The sequence below is a fragment of the Camellia sinensis genome, chromosome 12, assembly GCF_055761805.1.
Source record: "Camellia sinensis isolate YWXY chromosome 12, ASM5576180v1, whole genome shotgun sequence".
Classification (NCBI taxonomy): Eukaryota; Viridiplantae; Streptophyta; class Magnoliopsida; order Ericales; family Theaceae; genus Camellia; species Camellia sinensis.
Genome location: NC_138972.1, coordinates 169,269,835 through 169,297,105, shown reverse-complemented (window position 1 = coordinate 169,297,105; position 27,271 = coordinate 169,269,835). Strand labels below are relative to the sequence as shown.

Here is a 27,271-nt window from a genome sequence, read left to right as displayed (position 1 = left end):
GCCACATCATTCTTGTAAAGTTTTTTGTATGAATTTTAACAAATCGAGGCTCAAGTAACATAAATCCCTTATTATCAATCATCTATCCAAAGCACCAAACAACTAACCTAGAATTTAATATTTCATCATCTATACACGATTATAAACATAAATTGAACTTTAGCAGTAAAGTTTACCTTGTAGAAGAAATGGTGGCAACACTAGTTTGGCCAAATGAGTGTGCAAAAGATGCTAGGGTTTCAGCTTGAATTTCGATTGAATGTTTATTGCAAAACTTAGAACTTTAACTCAAAGTCTGCAAACCTAAGGATGCACAGAGAGATCATAAATAATCCAAAATCATAGATAGAATATGTAAAGCTAGATAAGTAAATTGCTATTCATATTCTGGAAGTGTCACACATGGTAAAATGGGAAGGCAGACAATATTAACAACACAATAGCACCATCCCTTTTTAATAGAACACAAATATTGCACAATATATTCACTAACGTCTGATCATACCTGCAAAGCCAAAGAAAAAGGAATTAACAATATATTCACTAACGTCTGAGCATGATTTTCGTAAGTTGGCAATATCAATGAAAATAAGAATTAATACTTAAATATCTAATTCATGATCTCAATACACACCATTTGAAGGAAAAGAAAAAGAAACACTACAAGCAACAAGCAATTATTAACATAATCATAATTCTTAGCCTCTTTCCTCACAACATCAAGAACATAATCAATAAACTCACTGTTCAAAAAAAAAAAAAGAATCAATAAGCTCACTATTCAGATTATGGACTGCTCAATGTTTGTTTCGAATAGTGGCATACTGTTCATCTTCTTTTGAAGCTTGTTGCCCACTAGATGCATCCAGCACCTATAATCTTTTCATTCTTCTCTTTCTCACCTAGGTTACCAAATGGACTGTTAAAGTTATCAAGACCACATGAAGACAAGCTTGCCTACACATACGATTGTGTCTACATATGAAGAATTCCATGTAATAAAATTGTGTCTACATATATGAGAACTCCTCATAACTAGCAGTATTTTCAAGGGACATAAACCTGCACTACACAATAATATAATACATTACAGGTACTTCCTGTGAAACATACAGAAAGGGTTTAAAATCAGATAAAAACTATGCAGGGTACATTTTCCTATCCTCCAAAAAAAGATCTTATCAGACCAACCTGTCTGAGCTTAGAAATCCGTTGTTTATTTTCTTTTTATTCTTCAACTGAATGAAACTAAGTTACTGTTTGACTAATTATTTATAGTTAAAAAAAAAAAAAATTTAAAAATGAATAGAGTTAACTTGTTGTGTTCCTAGATAAATGAAATGCAAGTAAAAATAAATAAAAACATTAAGTAGTTTGATTGTCATTTGGCTTTTTGCTGTTGTTTACCATTTATTTAGTTTCTTTTATATATCATTGCTAACCTTTCCACAAATTTGTAAATTTCTTGTAAAATTAATTGGTAACAGCAAGATTTTGATCTTATTTTACAATGTAATCAGGAAGCAAGAGTTATTTGTTAGTGAAACTGAGCATATACATATATATATATATATATATATTTCTCATATTTGTCCTATTTTATTTCAACACTAGACATTTTATCTTCCAATTTCAAATTTGCCAGTTCTTGCCTCAACGAATTCAAACTTGTTGATAATCAATGAAATAGCAAATTCACAGATGCTATATATTGAACTCACAAAACAACAAAATTCCCCAAATGCAGCAATAATTGAAGACTGAATGGTGACAATAGGAACTAGTTGATTTCACAAACATGAACAATATACATACAGAGCAATTCAATTTTCCAATTTGGAGTAGGTTCAAATGAATATTCGATGTAATAGAGTAACTGAATTCAAATCAACAATAAAACCTAAAAACTAGTAAAATCCATTAAAAAAAATGCCCTAGCCATAAAAATGGAGAGAAGATGAGATTACAGAGAGAGTGAGAGAGAACTCCATACCTATTCATTGCCTGTAAAAATTGATGTATTATTGATTTATTGTATTGATTGTATTGATATAGATACAATGATTCATGATTCCTATATATAGAAGAGGGTGAGTGTGTAGTAGGTAAGGAGTAGGTGAAGTGGAGGTGGTAGTGGTGTAGTGGGTTAGGTTTAGTGGAGTAGGTGAGGTGGTAGTGGTGTAGTGGGTTAGGTTTAGTGGAGTAGGTTTAAGTGGGTGAAGTAGGTGGAGAGTAGGTGGATTTTAACAGCCCCCCGCAAACTCAAGGGGGATAGGAACTAACCAACTTGAGTTTGGAGAGAGTAACAAAACAAGAAAATACATAAAAAGAAAAGAGGATAGGAGACACTGTATGGTCGTGTCAGACCATTGGTGAAGACACTGGATGGTGGTGTCATAACGTTGTAGAGGACACTGTATGGGGGTGTCATAACGTTGTAGAGGACACTGTATGGTGGTGTCATAACGGTGTAGAGGACACTGGATGGCGGTGTCAGACCGATGTAGAAGACAGTTTATGGGGTCATGTCGGACCGTTGTAGCAGACAATGTTGTGACAGTTGTTGTGACAGTTTCCAGAGTCTTGCTGGACCCTTGTAGAAACTAACCGGAATCAATGTCGGGACAGTTTACAGAGTCTTGTCGGACCCATAAAGGAGCTAACCGGAATCAATGTCGGGACAGTTTACAGAGTCTTGTCGGACCCTTGTAGAAACTAACCGGAATCAATGTCGGGACAGTTTACAGAGTCTTGTCGGACCCCTGAAGGAGCTAACCGGAATCAGTGTCGGGACAGTTTACAGAGTCTTGTCGGACCCTTAAAAAGTCGCACCCTCAAAAGGTGTACCCAATCTTTCAAAAAGCGTGCCATCAAAAGGCGTGCCCAATCCATAAAAAGACGTGCCATCAAAATGCGTGCCCAATCCATAAAAAGGCGTGCTATCAAAAGTTGCGCCCTCAAAAGGCGCGCCCACTTCATCAAAAGTCGTGCCCGACAGAAAGCGTCGAGCCATCAAAAGGTGAGCCGGAGACGCGGCGAGGCACGTGAGCGACAGAGTGGCGTGTCGGCCGCGTCGTCAGTGTCGATATAAACCAATGCGGAGGCTGTGCTTGAGGCAGAAGTGAAGACAAAAAAACCTGGGAAAAAACTTCTGAAAAACTCTTCATTTTCTGAGAGAGATATTCGTTTTTCTGAGAGATTGCCTCTAAGAGCTGCAAATCTTGAAACACTCCCCTTCCGAACATTAGCAGTCTGAAATTGCTATTTCGCTGAAACACTCAGCAACCCAAAAAACATGGCCTCTTCTTCCCGTCCAGCTAACCAGAACATGGCCTCCTCTTCCCGTGGGCTGCTTACGCTCTTTCCAGAACTGAACGAGTCCACAAGAGAAATAACTGGTGCGGTAGCCAGTGAACCTCAACCAAACACCTCTGTGTTTGCTCCGTTGAACTTTCCGATGCGGTCGGTGGAGCAAAAAATGGCGTTGCAAACTGATATTGAGGCCAATCAGTATACTTTAAAGTCATGTGTGGAGACCATGACGGCGGTCACAAACTTGTCGCACCGGCTGCAGAGTAGGACAAATGAGGTGCAGCAGTTAAACTCCCAGCTGGCTCTGCTCCAACGCATGTATAAGGATGCGCGAGCAGAGATAAGTGTGCTAAAGACAGAAAACAAGGAGCTGAAGCGGAAGGCCACCGTGATGTTCCGATTTGGAGGGCCGCCATATGCTGTAGTGGAGGAGCAGGGAGGAGGCAACTTGCTTAGCGGATTGGAAAACACGGAGGCAGCACCGTCAAGGGCCGCCCAAGACGGAGGCAAGAAGAAAAGGCCGGCGGCATAGGCGAAGAAGTGATGGCCGACTGCAGAAAAGAAAACAAAGCTGTTGGTGGTGTTTTTTTTTTTTTTTTTTTTTTTTTGTGTAATATTGTGATCGGGGTTGGATCCCTGACAGGAATAAAATGAGGTTGGTGTGCAGTTCTTCTTCTTCTGCTTCTTTTTTTTTTTTTTTTTTTTTTTTTTTTGAAAATAAAAGAAAATAAATTGGAAGAGAAGTATGTGAATAAAATTGAAGAGAAAGGTGTGAATGTGAAAGGAAGAAAAATAAAATAAAATAAAATATGTGAATGTGAAAGGAAGAAAAATAAAATAAAATAAAATAAAAAGGAAATGTGAGATTCAAATTTGTTTGGTCGGATCCTACCAAAAAAAAAATATTTTTGGATGGGTTATTTGAGAAAGAGATATTATTGTAGAGTGGATATTTGAAAGAGATTAAAAGGGAGTTGGAGAAAATAAATAAAAATAATGAAGTTAAAATCATGAGTACAGCTTATTTTCTTTTCTCAACATCTGAGGTATTGAACTTCACCAGTGGATTGGATTTACCAAGCTCCTGAGCAAGCAACTTCGTCAAGTCAATGCCACCAATTTCAAATCTTCTCGAAGCAATGTGCTGAACTGCACCTTCAATTACTGGTGCGATATCTATCTTCCCATGACCAATATCAACGGTGCAGCCAGAGATACGCCCTACAGCATAAAGTGATAATACTGCTTGCTCTGACGCATAAAAGCCCGAGATGTTAAAAGTTTCAAACATCAATTGCACCAGCTGCTCTCTAACAGCCTTGGGAGTTATTTCAGTTGGTTGGAGAACGAGGGAACCAATGCTGTGCCGCCCACCTGGCTCGTGAACTTGTGGAGAACTGGCAATGGAACTGGGGTGTTCATACCTCATATTGTCAAATCCAGAAGACGGCATAAGAACAGAGGGAGGAACAATGACAAAGGAAGAATATTTTCTGGTATGTGTTTGTGGTATGTGTTGAAAAATTCCAGCGGGCAGCGAAGGCATGGTTGCCGGCCGGCTGCCCGCCGGAAAGAAAGGAATATAGGCCTAAATCTTATAGCTCTGATACCATGTAAAAATTGATGTATTATTGATTTATTGTATTGATTGTATTGATATAGATACAATGATTCATGATTCCTATATATAGAAGAGGGTGAGTGTGTAGTAGGTAAGGAGTAGGTGAAGTGGAGGTGGTAGTGGTGTAGTGGGTTAGGTTTAGTGGAGTAGGTGAGGTGGTAGTGGTGTAGTGGGTTAGGTTTAGTGGAGTAGGTTTAAGTGGGTGAAGTAGGTGGAGAGTAGGTGGATTTTAACATTGCCCTTGGTCATTGCTCCATTTCAGAAATCAAAGCTCTCATCGCGAACAGAACAATAGCATCACATTAGATTAAATCAGATCATCTAACGAACTAGGGCAAAGCAATTGCATCAGACTATCCAGATCACTAAGGCCTAAAATCAATTCAAATCAAAAGAGATCCAAATCATACGGCCTCGATCTCCTTCTCTCTCTCTTCGATTCTCATATGTGCTTTGTATATAAGAAGTGAAGGGAGAGGAGAGCGAGCCAGAGAAACCACGATCGATCACGATCTCTTGGATTCTCCTCTGTGTCTAGACAATTGTCCTTCTCTCTCTTGGATTCTCCAAATCACAATCGAGCGAAATCAGATTTGGGAAACGAGTCTAGGCAAGTTTTACATAATCGAGGGTTTAAATAAAATGGAAAATAAATAAAAGAAAATAAGAAAAATAAATTGCGCACATCAATGACAAGTAAAATGAAGTGATCTTTTTTTCTATTCCTAATTTGCTTCGGCTGATTTGCTATTGCAATAATTTTTTTTTTTTTTTTTTTTTAAGGGCCAAACAATTAGTCGCAAAAAAAATAGACGCAAAAAGCTACATTTCTAGAAGTGGTAAGGGTCTAGTTTATGATTCTTAATGGAAGAAATTACCTTTGTATTATGCAACTTCACACATGTCTTGAGATTCTTTTTGCATGTTCCTTGTCTGACTGGTTTATTGTTCATGTTTATTAGATTCCCAGTTAATGAAAGAGGCACAATGAAGTATGTTGTCGAGTACTTTGCAGAGATTTATGGGTTTGTCATCCAACATACTCAATGTCCTCATCTAGAAGTTGGGTACCAACAGAGGCCAAATTGTTTGCCTATGGAGGTCAATACTCGAACTTCTATCCCTCTTCCCCCCTATGTGGTGATGTGCCAACTTTTGCATCCATAAAAATGTTACATTATATTAGTTGTACTTGATTTGATTCTCTATTGCACTTCATGGCTCCTGATCTTGCTAATGTTGATGAAATGATGTTTCTATTTGTAACTTGAGTATGTGCTGATCTCTATCTATTAAAAAGGTCCTTCTTTCTTCTTCTTCTTGTTTTTTTTTTCTCTCACTCTCTTAGACCATCTAGTTTCATGCAGGAAATACTCTGCCTGAATCCAGCTAGAAGAATATCAGCTCTTGATGCGCTTGCGCATGCATACTTCAAGAATGATGATGATGATGATGATGCTACTTCAAGAAGAAGAAGAAGAAGATGATGATGATGATGAAGAAGAAGATAATGTTGGTGATGATGTTGATGATGATGATCCTTGATTCCAAGTCCATAACTTTTCTTTGCTGTTGTTGTTTTGTTGACAGACTATCTCTAGGTGATCTTTCTCTCATTCACTGTAAATTTTCTCCTAACTCAAAAGGTTTTGTTGCAACCAATTTGTGCTAGGAACCGGGTTTTATGCAATTAGATTGTAATTAGGTTTTATAAACTCAGATCTCAATCTAACTCAACTCGACAAGTTTGTCAACATCCCAATCCATTGGATTCGGCTTCAAAGAAATATTTTGTGTCCTTTAAATTTCTTGTTTGGCAACATTTTTGTTTTTTGTTTTTATTTTTTAAGAAACATGTAATCTTGTTTGATGACTTGCACCTAAAACTACTTTCAGGATTTTTTTTCCCCTTCAAATTTTAGTTAAAAAATGGATTCCATTAGGCCTGAAATATATATGGAGAACTGAGGCCTTCAGAGGATTATTTAAAGGCAATGGTACTAATTGTGCACGTATTGTTCCAAATTCAGCAGTCAAGTGCTTCAGCTACGAGCAAGCTTCTAACTATGATGGTTTCTACCTATAGTTCCTTCACAAATATAAAAGAACATTGATTAGATTTCTAGTGTTGGATGTTCTTCTTTGGTTCTGATTTTTTTTTCTTTTTTAATTTGACAAGAGATTCCAAAATTTAATTTTAAATGGTACTTACTGTGTTTGTGGAACATGTTTTGTTTAGTGAATTTAATCTTTTTGGTTATGGCTTTGATGAGTTTTATGTGTGTAAATATATGTATGTATCTATTTATGCTAAATGGCCATATTCAAGTCTTCTATATGATTTACTAGGCTAACTTTTATGCGTATTAGCTATCTAGGTTATACCTACTATTACTAAGTTTTTTTTTTTTTTTTTTTTTTTTCTTTTTGTCTTAGGACAATACTATTACTAAGTTAGTTGCAGTGCAAAGTTTATCTAATACATTTGAGGATAGAAAAAATAGCTTGAATTAATCACTTCTTTGCATTCGACATTAGTAGTTTGGTGAGAAAGCGAACCGAGAGGAAATAGTAAATTCTATATTACATAGATTATGGAATCTGACGCATCTATAAAATTGTTTAGTCGTTACCATTATCTTCTCCCCTTATTTGATGCCTTAGTGGCACGTTTGTTTTGCTGGTGTGGAAGGTTCGGGGTAGGAATTTCATTCTACTTTCTGTCCAAACCAGACCTCGAGACAGGATTCTAGTGGCACACAAAAATGTGGCAAGTGCAGGATTGAAGTACCTTTGAAACATGGGTATCTGTAACTCATTATGTGGTGATTATCTAATACTCATTCCAATAGGAATGAACTAAAAGAGAAGAATGTAAAAAGTTTTCCCTGCAAACTATTGAAATCCACAATCAGCATGACAAAAGCTTAGGCAACATTTGCAAGAAGTATAGGAGAAAATGACAAGAAACAAAGAATCTTTGTTGCCAACGCATACGTAAGCAAGCTGTTAAGGAGGGGTTGACACCAAAAGTTTAAAATTTTCTGTCGACAAAGGGTCGAACACGTTCAGAAGAGGGTCAAGAATAAATGAGGTAAAGTTAGTGGCCCAAGAAAGAGGAATGCGGAGGCAGTACATGGCAGCAGTAGGAAAAAAGAGAATTCAGAGGCAGTTGCAGCAGTTGCAGTTCATGGGTAGTTATAGGAGCATGGTAAATAGGCATGTGGCAGCACAGCATGGCCATTGAAAGTCATATAAAAGGTGGAAGTTCAAAGAGAAAAGGACCTTCAACAAAATTCACAACCCATGTGGAATTAGGCGTAACATAACTTAATTAGAAGTAGCTTTTGTACTTAGGAGTAGCTTTTGTACTTAGGAATCAAAAACAATCACTACAATTTACAAAATCCCATTCCATCTTTGTCTTTCTTTCCTGCCTTTTTGATGATTGTCAATTTTAGAAAGTAAAAGTAGCAACTTAATCACATAAAACACATAATCAATCCCATAAAATATAAGTAAAATGTAAAATTGTATCTCTCGTGATAGATTCCACCATAGAGTATGTGTGGTCATAACTATTTTATGTGATTAATTATTTTGCCAATTTTGTATGCATAGTTTTATTAATATAGAAATGAGCAACAATATAGACAAAAAATCAATCACATAAAACAATCGTGGTCATTAATTCTATAGTAATTTTCAATACTCCACTAATTGGGCAAGATCACAATCAATACTTGCTTTCCATAAAAAGGTTAGAGATTTTCCATAGTTGTAGATACAAAGTTTAGGATTATGATTTCTTTAAGCACCTAAAACTGAAGCCTCAGGATTCTCAAAGAATTGAAGAATTGATTCATACACTCAATAATGATCTTCACAACCATATAGACAAACAAGTTAATTGTGGAGGATGATTAATTCAAAAACTGAAGCCTCAAAATTCTCAAAGCAAATTTATAATGTATCATAATTTTTATTTAATTTTTACAAATTACATTATGATTCATGTTATTGTTATTTAGAACTTAAAACATAGCATTAATGGTTGGGGAAAAGAAAAAAGAAAAAAAAAAAAAAAGCAAAATTGTGATAAACATAGTTAAAATTTAAGTAATTTTATGTTTTTTACTGTTTAATTTTAATTTTAAAATTGATTATTAATTATTTATTTGAAGCTAGTACAATTTAATACAAAATACATATTATATCTTGCAACAATGGGGTATTAATATTAGGAAAATGTTATCAACTCTAAATAATCTATCAATTTTTTTACCAAACTTCTCACATGAGTGTGGGACCCACACAAACCCACGTGTGTGTGGATCTCATACCCATGTGAGAGATTTAGTAAAAAGTTTGGTAGATAATTTGGAGTCCTTAGTATAACTCTTATTATTATGTGAAATTACTATTCAGAGAGTATTTTCAAAAATTATAAAAAAATAGTAATAATAATAAAATTATAATTTTAAATATTAATATTGATAATATTTATTATTTTTTATATATTTTTTGTTGAAATCCTCTGATATCTAATTGTCCCTTAATATTATGTTATGTAGACCACCATTTGCAGCCAATAACTGAAGAAGCCCTAAAGGAATCAAAAACAATCACTACAATTTACAAAATCCCATTCCATCTTTGTCTTTCTTTCCTGCCTTTTTGATGATTGTCAATTTTAGAAAGTAAAAGTAGCAACTTAATCACATAAAACACATAATCAATCCCATAAAATATAAGTAAAATGTAAAATTGTATCTCTCGTGATAAATTCCATCATAGAGTATGTGTGGTCAAAACTATTTTATGTGATTAATTATTTTGCCAATTTTGTATGCATAGTTTTATTAATATAGAAATGAGCAAAAATATAGACAAAAAATCAATCACATAAAACAATCGTGATCATTAATTCTATAGTAATTTTCAATACTCCACTAATTGGGCAAGATCACAATCAATACTTGCTTTCCATAAAAAGGTTGGAGATTTTCCTGATGATGATTTGGTTCTATATATATAGAACCAAACATCCTCTCCAACCAACCAACATCCTCCCTCTCTCTCTCTCTCTCTCTCTCTCTCTCTCTCTCTCTCTCTCTCTCTCTCTCTCTCTCTCTCTATATATATATATATATATATTACACAATTTGAAACTTAACTACGAACAGAACTAGAGAAGCAATTTCATCCAGTAAGCTCCTCTCTCTCTCTCTCTCTCTCTCTCTCTCTCTGAAACTATCATTTTCAATTTTTTTTTGATGTTTTTTCATAAGTCCTTGATGGAGATATATGCATATTTCGATTCATATATCGTTTTCAATTTCCTTCAATAATTAAGATTCAAAAATGATTGCGAAGAGTAAAAAAAACAAAAAATCTCAATCATTGTTGGGGTTTTATATGACCTGCAAGAACCAATTGTTGCAAATAATATTCATGGTTTGGTTGCAATTTTTGACCAATTTTTTTTTTAGTGAGTTTTTTTTAATATTTTAAGTAAATTTTTTTTATTAGATATACTTAAAAAGGTAAAATATTTATAAAAAAATATTTTAAAAAATACATAAGATTAAAAAAATGTGTTGAATTTTTATATTTTTGGTATTTAATGAATTTTGTAAAGATTTTTTTTACAAATATTATATTTTTTAGGTTTATTTATGTTAGGTGTATCTAAAAATAAATAAATAGAATATTAAAAAAATTGTAAACACAAAAAATATAGAAAATAAAAAATTCAAATTTTTAAAAGTGGATTCAAAAGTCTCAAATCAAATAAGGTGATTAATTTTTTTTAAATCAAATAACTTTCTTTTTCTTTGTTTTATGCACAGTACACAGCATAACTTTAACACAAAAATATTTGGACAAATTACAACCCCAAAAAAAAAAAAATATTTATGTGTTTATTTTGTTTTGAAATTAGTTTCGCTCTATTTTTGGGGCAAAGTTTCACTCTATTTCATTTCATGCATCTAATATAATTTATAGGGCAAAGTATCACTCTATTTTTTTAATTTTTTATGAATGTTTTAAAAATTTTAATACTTCTTTTTTAGTTTTATATCAACTCAATTTATATACATTTAAAACGTTTCAAATTTAAATGTAACTTTTTATAAAATTATTGAAGAATAGAAAATTTTAATATAACTTTTTATTATTATCATTACTACTAAGAACTATTTTTATTAAAGTTTTTTTTCAATCGTGGTCATTAATTCTATAGTAATTTTCAATACTCCACTAATTGGGCAAGATCACAATCAATACTTGCTTTCCATAAAAAGGTTGGAGATTTTCCTGATGATGATTTGGTTTTATATATATTGTAAGAACCTAAATGTTTAGACAACTAATTAGTTTATTAATAATAATATTAAGCCAATCAATAGTGATTGTTAAACCATTAAATTATAATATTAATAGGACCATAATTAATATCAATATTAAATTCTTTTAAACAAAATTATTTATCTTGATGTGATTAAAATTCTGTATCAAAATACAGTTGTAAAAAAAAAACTAAATGGATTAAATTGATAGTAAATAAGCTAGTTAGAATTTAGTAGGAAGAAAACCATCCAGTTGAAAATAATAATATTAAATAAGTAAACAAATAAATAAATTATATATACATATTAATATTGTATTGACACCAATTTCAATTCAATTCTATAAAAAAAATGTGATCAAGTTGCAAGGAAAGTGGCTGACTGCCACTTCCTTTTCTTTTTATCTAGGTTACCTGGCTTGCATGCATATTTTTTTCCCAAGTCCACACTCAACCTCCCTAAGAGAAGTAAGCATGCAATGGCATTCCAAGCCTTGATTAAGGCAGCCACGGCAGGCACAGTCTGTAAGCTGCCATCTAAGCATTAGATGAGAGTTCCTAAGCAAAAAGGAGAAATAAAGTAAAAAATAAAAAATAAAAAAAATAATAATAATAATAATAACAATAATAAATAAAATAATAATAATAACAAATTAGGCCCTCAAACTCCTATATTAGGAGCACTATTCAGCCTTATTACACACACTTGTAAGAGCAAAACAAAGAGAGAAGAGAGGGAGAGAAAGCAAGAGAGAAGAGAAAGAAAGAAGGGCCTAACACTTGGGTTTTTTTTACTTCACTAAGGTAAGAATACATCACCTCTATCCTCCCTTAGATACCTCTAACTGAATTTATATAAAATTTATATATGCAAGACTAAGCATGGTTAAGTCATATATAGCAAAATAGTCCATGCATGTTTAAAACTCTGATAGGATGAGGGTTTCATTATGTTATAATTTCATATTCCTTCTTACAAACATAGATATATGGCTTAGTTACTGTTTTTGTGTGTTCAATATTCTCCATTGTTGAAATAATCTTGCAAGAGAGTAAAATGAGATGAGAATGGCTTCCCTTTACTTGAAGCTTAGATTCTTCTCACTGTTTCACACTTTATCGGGTGAAAAGGGGGCTCTAATAAATTGAAAATAATGGATGTTAAAAATCTGCGTATACTGGAAGTATATTTAGATGTTATACACTCTGTAAAATTTTTATAAAATCATCGGACACCATTTTCTTACCAAAACAAATATTTTCCCTAAACATCACTTACAACACAGCAGAAGCAGCGACTTCAAACAGGTCCCATTTTCTCTACAAATAGTATTTTTCTGCACAACCACTTGGAAAAGTTATATTTTTAAGTTATATTTCAAACGCCGCTGGTTTCATAATTTTTTATTAAGTATTGAGAGAGAAACACCAATTTTTCCAAAATGTGACAGAATCTGTCCAGTTTTCTTATAAAAATTATTTAACCATCTTCGACTGGTTTTCAGTCTTCACACTCTTCTGTAAATATGTTCTAAACTCAAAAATTTAGCAAACCTTTCTGATCATTCCTCTTTTCGACACCGTTTGAGGACCCTTTTTATTTTTCAAACACAGAACATCTGTGCTGGAAGTGAATGAAACTCACTGTCCAGAAAACCAATTTTCTTCAAAAAAAATATTCTCCATTTTAAAATCGTTTTTAGCCCTGATGTTCTTCTCGAAATATTTTCCTAACTCGATGAACTAGCAGCAGTTTAAATATTTTAATGACCTAAGACCATACTGAGAGTGTAACAACGTTGTATTCTCCTTGTAGGATGTCAAGCCCATCTTATAACGAGGACTGGCTCTCGGATCCCGAACCTGAAGAAGAACCCTTATTAACAGACCCAGAAGTAGGGGCAGAAACTGAGGAGGAGGACCTGGATGAGGATCTGGAAGAGGAGATGATGGATGAAGAGGAGTCCGAGCCTGAGGAGGAAGGTCCGGAGGAATATCCAGAAGAAGAACCGCTAGACGAAGAAGATGCAGAGGTAGACGCGGAAGTGGAAGTCGTGGAACCCTTGGCCGCCGTTCCACCAGAAGAGTTTGGTTGGGCAGGAAGTGACACTGAGTCTGACCCCATCTCCTCAATTGAATATGCCTTCGAGGAAGGTGAAGCGGACTTGGGGGACGTAGTGCAGATGGGGGCATTTCCGATAGGGCTAGAGGCGTATGTTAAGCTAGAACCCCTAATACCTTGCGAGTGGAAGCACCGAAGGGGGGATGACAAATATCTGGGGCCTGTGCAAGTTATCCGGGAGTTGACAATGGCCATGTATGAGGTAGGACCGCTACCACCAGCCCTGGAAGACAATTACACTAATTTCTTCCACCAACGAGACATCTTCCTGGCAGCCCCACCAGCTGAAAAGCTCGTACCCACGAATGGGACAGTCGACTTCTTCGACCCACTCACCTACGAAGAAGTCCCTATAAGGATCTTGGGCCAACATGCGGGAATGGGAGGGCTCAAGCTGCTAGTTCGTTGGAAGTGCTACGGGCTGTATGATGAGAGTTGGGAGTATGCCTGGCAAATGCATCAGCACTACCCATGGCTTTTTGTTTGAGGGGAGGAGAGACTGAAGAGGGTAGACTAGGCGGATAAACAATTTTGTTGGAATTTCATTGTAAAAGCCTAGTCTAATAGTGGTTATGAAATGGGGTGAAATAATCCCCTTGGTTTGGTAATAAATGTAATTTTTGGTCATGTAACCGATCCTTGTTGCAATGAAAAGCTTTAGTTCTAGTTAAACTTAGTGAATACTTGTTCGCATAAATTAAATAATTAAATAAGTACTTACATCGTGCCGATAATAAACAATTAATATCCTTCATGTAGAAAATGGCAGGAAGAACTAGGGGAAATGGATTCAATGACAACAACAACGACAACAACACCAACAGTGACGTCATGAATTTCGTTCGAGCAATTACTAATGAACTAAGAAACCAACCCAGGCGTGAAAACAACAAGGCAGAACTAATAGCGAAATTTCAAAAACTCAAGCCCCAGAAATTTTACGGAGAACCCAATCCCTACGCGGTGGAGGCATGGATAAGGCAAGTACAGAAAATATTGGAGACGCTAGAAATTCAGAATGAGCAAGACCAAGTGTCCCTCGCCTCATTTCTCTTCGAGGGGGAGGCCGATTTCTGGTGGACGATGATCAAGGAAAGTCGTCGAGTGGCAGAACTGTCTTGGAGACAGTTCGAGGAATTGTTTATGGAAAAGTACTTCCCAAACTCGGTGAGGCAAGAGATGATCCAAGAATTCCTCCAATTGAAACAAGGGGGCATGATTGTGACACAGTATGCCAATCGGTTTGAGGCCCTTTCTCGCCATGCCAAAGCTATAGTGGCAAATGAAATAGATAAGGTAAGGCGCTTTGAGTGGGGACTCAACTCGGGACTCCGAGACAAGCTGGTCGCAGTGCAGCTATCTACTTATGCACAAGTAGTAGATAGGGCTCTTGCTCTAGAAAGAGAGAAGATGGACACTGCAAAGACTCAAGGTCAGCAGTCTAGAGCCAATCAGCAAAGAAGCGGAGGACCCTCAAGGAACAATAGGACCCTTGCCACTTCGGTACCTTATACTAGGGGGCCACAACAACAGCAAGGGTACAATACCGAGCAACGTAATGGGGAAAGGACTAGAAGGTGCTATGAGTGTGGCCAAGAAGGTCACTTCAAGAACAACTGCCCTCTAAGGTCAGGCGGCTATATCCATCAAGGAGGGGCTGCTCAACGGAACAAATGCGCTCCAACCCAGGGAACACGAACTGTGCAAAATTCCCAATCCAGAAGAGGTCAACCGCCAACTAATCGGAATGTGGGACAATCGAGAACTCAACAGCCAGGAGATGCCAATGCAAGGAAACCTTGGGTGCCAAATCAAGGTGCCCCCGGGAGAGTCTTTGCACTCCAAGAAGGAGAAGACACTGGAAATCCTTCAGTGATCCAAGGTATACTCATCCTTATGAACTCGTGTGTACAAGTCTTGTTTGATTCTGGAGCATCACACTCTTTCATATCTGCTAAATGTGTTACAACTTTGGGATTAGAACCTGAACGATTAGAAATGCCTATGAGTGTAGCCTCACCGCTAGGAGGTCAAACTCGAGTAGATCTTGTATGCAAATCATGTGAACTAGGAGTCTCCAGTTTGCGTTTGACTTGCGACCTACGGGTTATGGAAATGTCAGACTTTGACGTTATCCTAGGAATGGACTGGTTATCAGCCCATAGAGCCACCATTGATTGCTATCAAAAGACGGTGACTGCTTACTTTCAGGACGGAACGCAATTCCAATTTAAGGGGGATAGACAAGATTCCCTATCACCGACACTTCGGAAATCAAAGTGGCACGACCACCTAGCTAGATGGTTAGCTAGCTTAGTTCTGGAAGACAAGGACCGTATGGAACTAGGGTTACCTCGTGTGATACGCGAGTATACTGATGTATTTCCGGAGGAATTACCAGGACTACCCCCAAAGCGAGAAGTAGACTTTACCATCGAACTACAACCTGGCACATCACCGATCTCAATGGCACCACATCGTATGGCACCAGCTAAACTGAGAGAGCTAAAGACACAGTTGCAAGAATTGTTGGACAAGGAATTTATAAGGCCAAGCACGTCCCCATGGGGAGCACCAGCCTTGTTCGCTAAGAAGAAAGATGGGACGCTTAGGTTGTGCATTGATTACCGCCAACTCAATAGAGTCACCATTAAGAATCGGTATCCAATACCTAGGATTGATGACCTCTTCAATCAGCTTAGAGGGGCAAAGTGTTTCTCAAAGATAGACCTCAGATCTGAGTATCACCAGTTGCGTATTCGGGAAGAAGATATTCCTAAGACAGCATTTCGAACCCGTTACGGCCACTATGAGTTCGTAGTGATGCCGTTCGGCCTAACCAATGCACCAGGTGTGTTCATGAGCTTAATGAACAAAACATTCACGCCTTACTTAGATCAATTTGTGGTAGTTTTCATTGATGATATTTTGGTGTATTCCCAGTCTGAAGGAGACCATGAACAACATTTGAGAATAATACTTCAAACCTTGAGGGAGAACCAATTGTATGCTAAAGCTAGTAAGTGTGAATTCTGGATGAAGGAAGTAAAGTTTTTGGGTCACGTGGTGTCTGAAAAGGGAGTATCGGTGGACCCAACTAAAGTAGAGGCAGTGACAGAATGGAAGCAACCTAAGAACACATTCGAGATTCGTAGTTTCTTAGGGTTGGCCGGTTACTATCAAAGATTCATTCAGAACTTCTCAAGATTGGCCAAACCAATGACACGCTTGACTCAAAAAGGAGTTAAGTTTGAATGGAACGAGTCTAGTGAAAATTCATTCCAAGAACTTAAGAAAAGATTGACGAGTGCCCCTATTCTCATAGTACCAGAGCGTGACGTTGGGTACAATGTGTATTGTGATGCTTCCAAAGAAGGTTTAGGGTGCGTGTTGATGCAAAAAGGCAAGGTGGTGGCATATGGATCAAGGCAATTAAAGAACCATGAGAAGAATTATCCCACTCATGACTTTGAGTTAGCAGCCATAGTTCATGCACTTAAAATTTGGAGACACTACTTATATGGTGAAAAGTTTGAGATATTCACCGACCACAAAAGCTTGAAATATCTGTTCACCCAAAAGGACCTGAACATGCGTCAAAGACGTTGGATGGAGTACCTCGAGGATTACCAATTTACCCTTTCTTATCATCCCGGCAAGGCTAACGTTGTAGCAGATGCCTTAAGCCGCAAAAATAGAGGGATTGTTGCTAGTTTAGCCCTTAGAGAATGGAATATGATTGGAACGCTCAATGAATTTGGGGTACAAATGGAGGTCCAAGATGAAAAGGCTTACCTTGGTGCTCAAATTGCTATGCCTAAAATTTTGAGCGATGTATTAGAATCACAACAGTACGATCAGGAGGTGGCATTCATCAAGGCACGAATGGAATCTAGTGAAACCATGCCTGGTTGGGAAATTCACACAGATGGGAGTTTGAAATATCAAGGTCGAGTGTTCGTGCCGAGTGACGACTCACTAAGAGAAAAGGTACTTAAGAAATTTCATTATTCAGTATTCGCAGTACATCCAGGAGGTACTAAGATGTATCAAGACTTAAAACGCCAATATTGGTGGGGCGGAATGAAAAAGGATGTAGCCAAGTTTGTGTCTTAGTGCCTGACATGTCAACAAGTAAAGGCTGAACACCAAAGACCGGCAGGAACCCTTCAACCTTTACCAATCCCAGAGTGGAAATGGGAACACATAACCATGGATTTTGTGACGGGTTTGCCTCGATCACCACAGAGACATGACGGCGTATGGGTAGTGGTAGATCGACTAACTAAGACAGCCCAATTCTTACCTGTCGGGTCATCAGATACGTTAGACTCACACAGTAGATTGTTCATCAAAGAAATGATCAGATTACACGGAGTACCAGTGAGTATCGTGCCTGATCGTGACCCTCGATTCACTTCCCAATTTTGGCAGAGCTTGCAGAAGGCAATGGAAACGAACTTATGTTTTAGCACGGCATTTCACCCACAAGCAGATGGACAGTCTAAAAGGACAATACAAACCTTGGAGGATATGCTTCGAGCTTGCGTTATGGATTTTAATGGAAGTTGGGAGAAACACTTACCTCTCGTTGAGTTCGCTTACAACAATAGTTTCCAGGCCAGTATTGGAATGGCACCGTATGAAGCACTTTATGGGCGACCTTGTCGATCACCAGTCTGTTGGACAGAAGTAGGGGAAGAAACCTTGCTAGGACTCGACCTGGTTCAGGAGACCACTGAGAAGATATAACTGATCAAACAACGACTAATCACAGCCCAAAGTCGCCAAAAGAGTTATGCGGATAAAAGGAGGCGGCCCTTAACCTTTGAGGTAGGCAATCATGTTTTTCTCAAAGTTCGACCTCGTCGAGGTATTACGCGATTCGGAAAGAAAGGAAAACTGGCACCATGTTATGTGGGACCCTTTGAAATTCTGAGCAAGGTAGGAGAGGTAGCATACCGTCTAGCACTACCACCACAGCTCGCAACAGTGCACAATGTTTTTCACATCTCGATGTTACGGAAATATGAGCCACACCCTTCACATGTTATCAATTGGGGGGAAATTGATCTCAATGAAGATGCAAGCTTTGAGGAAAAACCCATAAGGATTGTGGACCGACGAGAAAAGAACTTAAGAGGCAAGGTCATCTACTTGGTGCGAGTGTTGTGGCAGCATCGAGGAGTGGAGGAGTCTACTTGGGAAAGAGAGGATGCAATACGAGCCAATTACCCTCAGTTGTTTGAAGATAAAGGTACGTGTTAAAATTTTGAGGACGAAATTACTTAAGGGGGATAGGTTGTAAGAACCTAAATTTTTAGACAACTAATTAGTTTATTAATAATAATATTAAGCCAATCAATAGTGATTGTTAAACCATTAAATTATAATATTAATAGGACCATAATTAATATCAATATTAAATTCTTTTAAACAAATTATTTATCTTGATGTGATTAAAATTCTGTATCAAAATACAGTTGTAAAAAAAAACTAAATGGATTAAATTGATAGTAAATAAGCTAGTTAGAATTTAGTAGGAAGAAAACCATCCAGTTGAAAATAATAATATTAAATAAGTAAACAAATAAATAAATTATATATACATATTAATATTGTATTGACACCAATTTCAATTCAATTCTATAAAAAAAATGTGATCAAGTTGCAAGGAAAGTGGCTGACTGCCACTTCCTTTTCTTTTTATCTAGGTTACCTGGCTTGCATGCATATTTTTTTCCCAAGTCCACACTCAACCTCCCTAAGAGAAGTAAGCATGCAATGGCATTCCAAGCCTTGATTAAGGCAGCCACGGCAGGCACAGTCTGTAAGCTACCATCTAAGCATTAGATGAGAGTTCCTAAGCAAAAAGGAGAAATAAAGTAAAAAATAAAAAATAAAAAATAAAAAATAAAAAAATAATAATAATAATAAATAAAATAATAATAATAACAAATTAGGCCCTCAAACTCCTATATTAGGAGCACTATTCAGCCTTATTACACACACTTGTAAGAGCAAAACAAAGAGAGAAGAGAGGGAGAGAAAGCAAGAGAGAAGAGAAGGAAAGAAGGGCCTAACACTTGGGTTTTTTTTACTTCACTAAGGTAAGAATACATCACCTCTATCCTCCCTTAGATACCTCTAACTGAATTTATATAATTTATATATGCAAGACTAAGCATGGTTAAGTCATATATAGCAAAATAGTCCATGCATGTTTAAAACTCTGATAGGATGAGGGTTTCATTATGTTATAATTTCATATTCCTTCTTACAAACATAGATATATGGCTTAGTTACTGTTTTTGTGTGTTCAATATTCTCCATTGTTGAAATAATCTTGCAAGAGAGTAAAATGAGATGAGAATGGCTTCCCTTTACTTGAAGCTTAGATTCTTCTCACTGTTTCACACTTTATCGGGTGAAAAGGGGGCTCTAATAAATTGAAAATAATGGATGTTAAAAATCTGTGTATACTGGAAGTATATTTAGATGTTATACACTGTGTAAAAATTTTATAAAATCATCGGACACCATTTTCTTACCAAAACAAATATTTTCCCTAAACATCACTTACAACACAGCAGAAGCAGCGACTTCAAACAGGTCCCATTTTCTCTACAAATAGTATTTTTCTGCACAACCACTTGGAAAAGTTATATTTTTAAGTTATATTTCAAACGCCGCTGGTTTCATAATTTTTTATTAAGTATTGAGAGAGAAACACCAATTTTTCCAAAATGTGACAGAATCTGTCCAGTTTTCTTATAAAAATTATTTACCATCTTCGACTGGTTTTCAGTCTTCACACTCTTCTGTAAATATGTTCTAAACTCAAAAATTTAGCAAACCTTTCTGACCATTCCTCTTTTCGACACCGTTTGAGGACCCTTTTTATTTTTCAAACACAGAACATCTGTGCTGGAAGTGAATGAAACTCACTGTCCAGAAAACCAGTTTTCTTCAAAAAAAATATTCTCCATTTTAAAATCGTTTTTAGCCCTGATGTTCTTCTCGAAATATTTTCCTAACTCGATGAACTAGCACCAGTTTAAATATTATAATGGTCGAACATCGTATGGTATGGGTTTCATATTTTTTTTGTTTAACCATACAGTGCTGAAAGGAGAAGTATGCGAATTCGTAAGAAATCTTGCGATGACTCCTAAGACACTCTATCACATTTATTTTGGTTGCCATATGTGATTGTGTTGTGCTATATAAACCTTATGTCACTGTGGTTCTCAAACTAAAACTCACACATGCATTAAAATGTGAATTCGATGAAGTAAAGAAACACGAAATTGAATAGATGCATTAAAGTTTACGAGTGATGGGGTGAGCCCGGTTTAGAATCTTGCGCAAGTGAGTTGCGAACCCTAACATGGCACGAGAAGGTATTTCGGCTCTTATCGGTGTAGGCGATATAAGGTTGGTGGTGCGAGTGTCACAACATAGACCGTTCCCTTGGGGCAGACCGTGATGTCACGACTCGGGTACATAACCCTGGTGCGTGGGCATCATTGGTAGTTACAGTAAGTAACATTTGAATATTTGACCAAGGGGGAGTCAGAATTGCCCGTGGCCATTGCTTAGCGGTTGAGTGAAAATAGTGCTCCGCAGGGAGTTACTTAAATTTATCTGATAAACTGAATCTATGAGAAATTAGAAAGAAAAGCATGCATTTTCCTTATGATAAATCACTATTTCCATTTGTCATTTTTATTTATTTATCTATTGTTATTATTTTAACTATTAGCATTTCTGTTATGCTTATTAAATGCTGCTTATTATTTTGTTATTATACGATATTTATTATTTATGAGTATTATTATCGGGGTGGGTATTTTCGGGTTGTGGTATATTACTGAACTCGTCGCTCATTGGCATTCTCGTTACCCTGGCGTTTTATGCCAGGTACCGAAGAAAACGAAGGAAACACCGAGGCCGTGCAAGGTGACATTCAGCCTTGGTTAGCTTGAAGAGTCCCCAAATTCCACAAACCATTTCCTATATTTCTCTATCTTTTCTTTCGCAGCGGTTTTAAATTTCTTTTTGTGTACCGAGACCAAGTTTTAAGTTTTATTAGAATTGTAATTTGAAAACTTTAAAATTTTTGGGTTGTTAATTAATGGATATTAGTGATGTTTGATGGCAACATTGATTTTAAGTCCTAAATCTTATTATGATGTCCAAAAAAAAAAAATTTGGGGTGCCACATGTATAGAACCAAACATCCTCTCCAACCAACCAACATCCTCCCTCTCTCTCTCTCTCTCTATATATATATATATTACACAATTTGAAACTTACTCTCTCTCTCTCTATATATATATATATTACACAATTTGAAACTTAACTACGAACAGAACTAGAGAAGCAATTTCATCCAGTAAGCTCCTCTCTCTCTCTCTCTCTCTCTCTCTGAAACTATCATTTTCAATTTTTTTTTGATGTTTTTTCATAAGTCGTTGATGGAGATATATGCATATTTTGATACATATATCGTTTTCAATTTACTTCAATAATTAAGATTCAAAAATGATTGCGAAGAGTAAAAAAAACAAAAAATCTCAATCATTGTTGGGGTTTTATATGACCTGCATGAACCAATGGTTGCAAATAATATTCATGGTTTGGTTGCAATTTTTGACCAATTTTATTTTTAGTGAGTTTTTTTAATATTTTAAGTAATTTTTTTTTATTAGATATACTTAAAAAGGTAAAATATTTATAAAAAAATATTTTAAAAAATACATAAGATTAAAAAAATGTATTGAATTTTTATATTTTTGGTATTTAATGAATTTTGTAAAGATTTTTTTTACAAATATTATATTTTTTAGGTTTATTTATGTTAGGTGTATCCAAAAATAAATAAATAGAATATTAAAAAAATTGTAAACACAAAAAATATAGAAAATAAAAAATTCAAATTTTTAAAAGTGGATTCAAAAGTCTCAAATCAAATAAGGTGATTAATTTTTTTTAAATCAAATAACTTTTTTTTTCTTTGTTTTATGCACAGTACGCAGCATAACTTTAACACAAAAATATTTGGACAAATTACAACCCCCAAAAAAAAAAAAAAATTATGTGTTTATTTTGTTTTGAAATTAGTTTCGCTCTATTTTTGGGGCAAAGTTTCACTCTGTTTCATTTCATGCATCTAATATAATTTATAGGGCAAAGTATCACTCTATTTTTTAAATTTTTTATGAATGTTTTAAAAATTTTAATACTTCTTTTTTAGTTTTATATCAACTCAATTTATATACATTTAAAACGTTTCAAATTTAAATGTAACTTTTTATAAAATTATTGAAGAATAGAAAATTTTAATATAACTTTTTATTATTATCATTACTACTACGAACTATTTTTATTAAAGTTTTTTTTTTTTGATGTAAAACATCTTTTTAAAAAAAATATTCTATTCATTTTTTATTGTTTGGTGAACAAAATATAAGTAAAAATGTTTTTCATTATAGTTTCAAAAACTTCTTGACATTAAAAATTATGTAATCAAACTCTTTCAACGCATTTGACTTTTCAAATAGGTATCCTAACTTTTTCATGCAATATAAATTTTTCGTTTCAATTATGAACTAAACATCGAAAAACAAATACAAAATATTTTTTTGTGTGTAAAATCGATTTATATGAAAAATATTTTGTATCAAAACAAATGGAACCTAAATCAACTTATTCTTGGTGTAAAAGTAGAAAATCATCGAATAGGATCTACATAATTTTTTAGTTAATTTTAATTAATATTTTTCATGGTGTGAGATTCTTTCAATAATTTGAAAGTTATTTCTTTCTTTTAATTGATTTTTCCTTTCTATCTTGCTTTCCTTCTTAATTTTGCTTGTTTGTTTTTATTAAACTGAAGCATTACTTGATCTAAAGAAAAGAAAAAAAAATTGAAGCAGTATAAAAATAAAATAAATAAAAAAAAACTGAAACAGTATAGTTTTTTTTTAGTTATTATTTTCAGATTGTATTTGGTTCATGAATTTGAAAAAAGATTTGAAAAAAAAAAATGTGTATAAAATCTATCCAAATCGGTCCTCAAATTCATAAACCAAACATAATCTTAATCAATTTGGTGTTATTTTCTAGTTTTTATTTTTATTTTTTTATATATTGGTGTTATTTTATGTACTACGACTAAGTTGTAATTTAAGAACTTACAATTTCCGGGTTGTTAATTAATGGATGTTGGTAATATTGGTGGCATTATTGATTTTAAGTTGTAAATCTTAATATGATGTCCTTAAATTTTGGGACGTCACAACATGGTATCAGAGCCTTGGTTGAAAAACCCTTGTGACCTAGAGGGACCGTAAGCCTGCTTGTTAAATAACTTATTAATGGTTATAGTAATCATTTTTAGTTACTAAGTAGAATTTTGATTTTTGTAGATGGGAAACGAAAATCAAAATGGATGGTTGGAGGAAGAACCCGAGATGTTAGAAGAACCTATTGACTGGGAAGAGGATCCAGAGGAAGAGCCAGAAGAGGATTTGGAAGAGGAATTCGGAGTGGGAGCTGAGGGTGAACCTGACTTTGATCAAGAAATGGAAGAGTCTGATCCAGAATCCTCGATAGAGGACGGCCCTGAGGCGGCTTTGAGACACATGATTGTGCCGCCTGTCCTGCCATATGGAAAGGCAGTATTTGTGAGGGTTACCCCAACTAGGCCGTGCTATTGGAGGAGCTCGCCTAGGAGAGACATGTTTATCGGGCCTGTTCAGATAAGAGAATATCTGGACAACAATTTCTATCGAGTATGGAACTTACCGCCGCAATACGTCGCCAACAAGGGTGATGCGTTTCTACTCCAGGATATCCGGAGTACCCGACCTCCTTTCGGTCATGTTGTCCGAACCCTAGACCCATTGGTAAATTTTTATAGAGCTTCCACATATCACGAGATCCCTACCTGCGTGATTAGACGAATGGTGGGTCAGAATGGGGTGCGGATGGTCCTTGTCCGCTGGGAGTGTTATGGCCTACCCGATGAAGCATGGGAGTTGGAGGAGACAGTGCGTCAACGTTGTGTCCATTTGCTTGGATAGGAAATGGCAAGTGTGGAAGCTAGGACAACAACAAATTTTGTAGCACTTAATTGTAATAGTCCTAGTTTCTAACTTACGGTTGTTGGCAAAAGTACCACAACGAGATAGGAAGGGTTAGAATGAATTTTTCTTGTTTTTGTTTTTGTTTTTCTTTTTATGATTTATTATTATTAATGAAATCCTAGTACTTTTTCTGTATTCAACTAGGACTGTTTTATATGCATTTTATCAATAAATAAATAACGATAACAATAACAATAACAATACCAATAATAATAAATAAATAAATAAATAAACAGAGGGTGTAACCACAATATCCTTCATACAGAAAATGACAGGAAGAACTAGGGCAAACGGATCCAATGACGACAACAACAACAACGACAACAAGAAGGGTTGGGGAGGAGACTCAGGTAAATAAAGCACAATTCATAACTCCAGTGGTCCCTCCACAGCATACAAATGTAAACGAACCTGTATCATTTCATAGACCTCCCACACTCCAAGAAAGATATGAGGAGGGAATGATTGTAAATCTAATACTCTACTTTTAGTTTACACTTCCAAAAAGAGGACAGGGAGCGAAAGGATTACACCAAACTAATATATACAAAAATCAGCAAAATACATAGAAGAGGAAACCTTAGGATATTACAAGGAAGATAAATGACGGCACGAGGGACGGAGCCAGGATTTCAAGATAGGGGGGGCCAAACAATATGTATATCCAACTCCAGCTACATTTACGTTTTCATAGATTCTAGTTTGAAAATAACAACGTATCAAAATATATCAAATAATTAATATAAACAAAGATACTTTTAAAAAAAAAAAAAGGCAAAAATCAACAAATCAAAACTAAATAGTTTTTTTTTCCCCTTCAATTACATCTATCAAAATTGAACTTAGCGTTCTTTTTTATAACAGAATTCATCTATGATTGAATTTGTACTAATTATTTAGCAATTTTCTTTTCAATTTACGGAATTAGTTATTGCATTCTAGTCTTATGTCTTATTTTATATTTATTTGGTCAAAATAAATAATATTTTATTAAACATATATACTATATATGCATAGGTTATGGCAAACACAGGGGGGGCCATGGCCACCTTTGGCCATAGTGTGGTTACATCCCTGGACAGCACCGGAGGCAGAATTAGAGGAAAATTATAGATAATTATGGGGTTCTCCCCGTGTACCATACAAGGGTTAAAAGGATGTCTTCTTCACAACCAAATTGAGGTGATAAACCACTTAACATGCCAAAGCTAGATGACCATAGTGCAGGGTATAGCAGCTTCGCAGAATCATGTAATCATACTTTCAGTTATTGATGTAAAGGACACCGTGTGTTGCATCAAAAAGATGGGTCAAATTGGCTTAATAAGCTTGAAAAAAAAAGGGAAGAATTTCTTTTGAAAAAAAAAGACGCAGGCGCACGAGGTCCACATCAGAATGTCAAAGTTACATAATCCCACTGAATCCATAAAAATCCTAGTTAACCGAAAGAATCATTTTCTATATTCTTTTTGTCCATGAAAACCCACCATAGCCTTAGTTAAATACAGACAAGAATATTACTCTTCCCTAAATTCCAAAATAAGTTTCCCAAAAGGGTTATTCATGAAATTCTAAGGCCTCTAATCTCCAACTTGCTTCAAGCAAATCTCATCCTGATCAATTAGGTGATTCCAACTCCCGTCTTCAATCTCATGAGACACAAAGCCTGAATTGCTAAAGCCCACTGACCAACAGCTTACATAAGAAGCACTCAAGGGACATCACTACACTATCTCTTAGCAGAAGAATATAAGAAAATTTAAATAAATATTCGCCTATCCGTATCGGGATTTTGGAATTCAGATACACATATTCACCAATATATCATGTCTTATATCGGCTGATATATGACCGCATCATCAATACTAAATTCATAAAAGAGGTTTCACTACACTATCATATCTTCAATTCACCAAGACAGACATATAAACAGTGGTTAAATCAAATTACTTGCAGATAATCAATCATATTTAGATCACAAAGTAAATAATCAATTCATAAAAATAAAATAAAAAAGCAAATCACAACAAAAAGTACATATATATGATGAAGAAAAAACAAAATAGGTACATTTGAAGTATATTACCTTGTTGACATTGACATTGGGGGGCCAATAATGAAGGAACTTGTAGAAGTAATCGAACATCTCCACAGAGGATCCGACATTCTTGGGTCCAACGCTGACCCGATCCGACTCCTTATCTCCCTCAGTTCCTTCCAGTTGATCCAATCGGTCTTCCTTGGCGGACTTCTCAACTTTCAGCTTCTTGGCGCCGCCGCTATCCTCGCCGGAATCTTCCCCGAAACGTTTCGAGTCGGCGGCGGGGAGTTGTTCTTCGGTGGCGGCGATTGGGGTTTCAAGGTCCATGTCTTGGGCGGAGGGCTCTGCTTGTATACGGGTTTCGGAGGCATCAGTTGTTGCAGATTCGGCAATGCCTGAGAGAGATCTTTTGCGAAGAAGAGACGCCGCACCAAAAACCCTAGACAGACACTAATCCTCTTTCTTTTAGATGCCGGATAGGTCCATAACTTTTTTTTTTTTTTTTCATTTCATTGATGTAGGTATGAAATCCATGCATATCAATAATTAAGATTCAAAAATGATGTAGGCATCAGTTGTTGCATGAATCAATTGTTGCAAATAATATTCATGTTTTCGTTGCAATTTTTGACCAATTTTTTTTTAGTTAGTTTTTTAAAATATTTTAAGT

General features: G+C 35.6%; 1 protein-coding gene across 3 annotated transcripts; it reads right to left on the bottom strand.

Moving 5' to 3' along the window:
- Window positions 1-336: 336 nt before the first annotated feature.
- Window positions 337-26,945, bottom strand: LOC145804323 (uncharacterized). 3 transcript variants are annotated; one of them, XM_082898008.1, is made up of 2 exons: window positions 26,647-26,945; window positions 337-505 (listed from the first exon to the last, which is right to left on the bottom strand). In XM_082898008.1, exons 1-2 carry the CDS (start codon window positions 26,926-26,928, stop codon window positions 500-502), a joined length of 288 nt encoding a protein of 95 aa, XP_082754134.1. In that variant the 5' UTR covers window positions 26,929-26,945; the 3' UTR covers window positions 337-499. The 3 variants fall into 3 exon arrangements, with proteins under 3 accessions (XP_082754134.1, XP_082754135.1, XP_082754136.1); XM_082898009.1 differs by lacking the exon at window positions 337-505 and adding an exon at window positions 754-902; XM_082898010.1 differs by lacking the exon at window positions 337-505 and adding an exon at window positions 773-919.
- Between the last annotated feature and the right edge of the window lie 326 nt (window positions 26,946-27,271).

Coding starts and splice junctions, on each gene's coding strand:
- LOC145804323 (XM_082898009.1), bottom strand. CDS start 26,928: ATGGACCTTGAAACCCCAATCGCCGCCACCGAAGAACAACTCCCCGCC. Junction 903..26,646: donor CCAATGTCAATGTCAACAAG/GTAATATACTTC, acceptor TTGGTAACCTAG/GTGAGAAAGAGAAGAATGAA.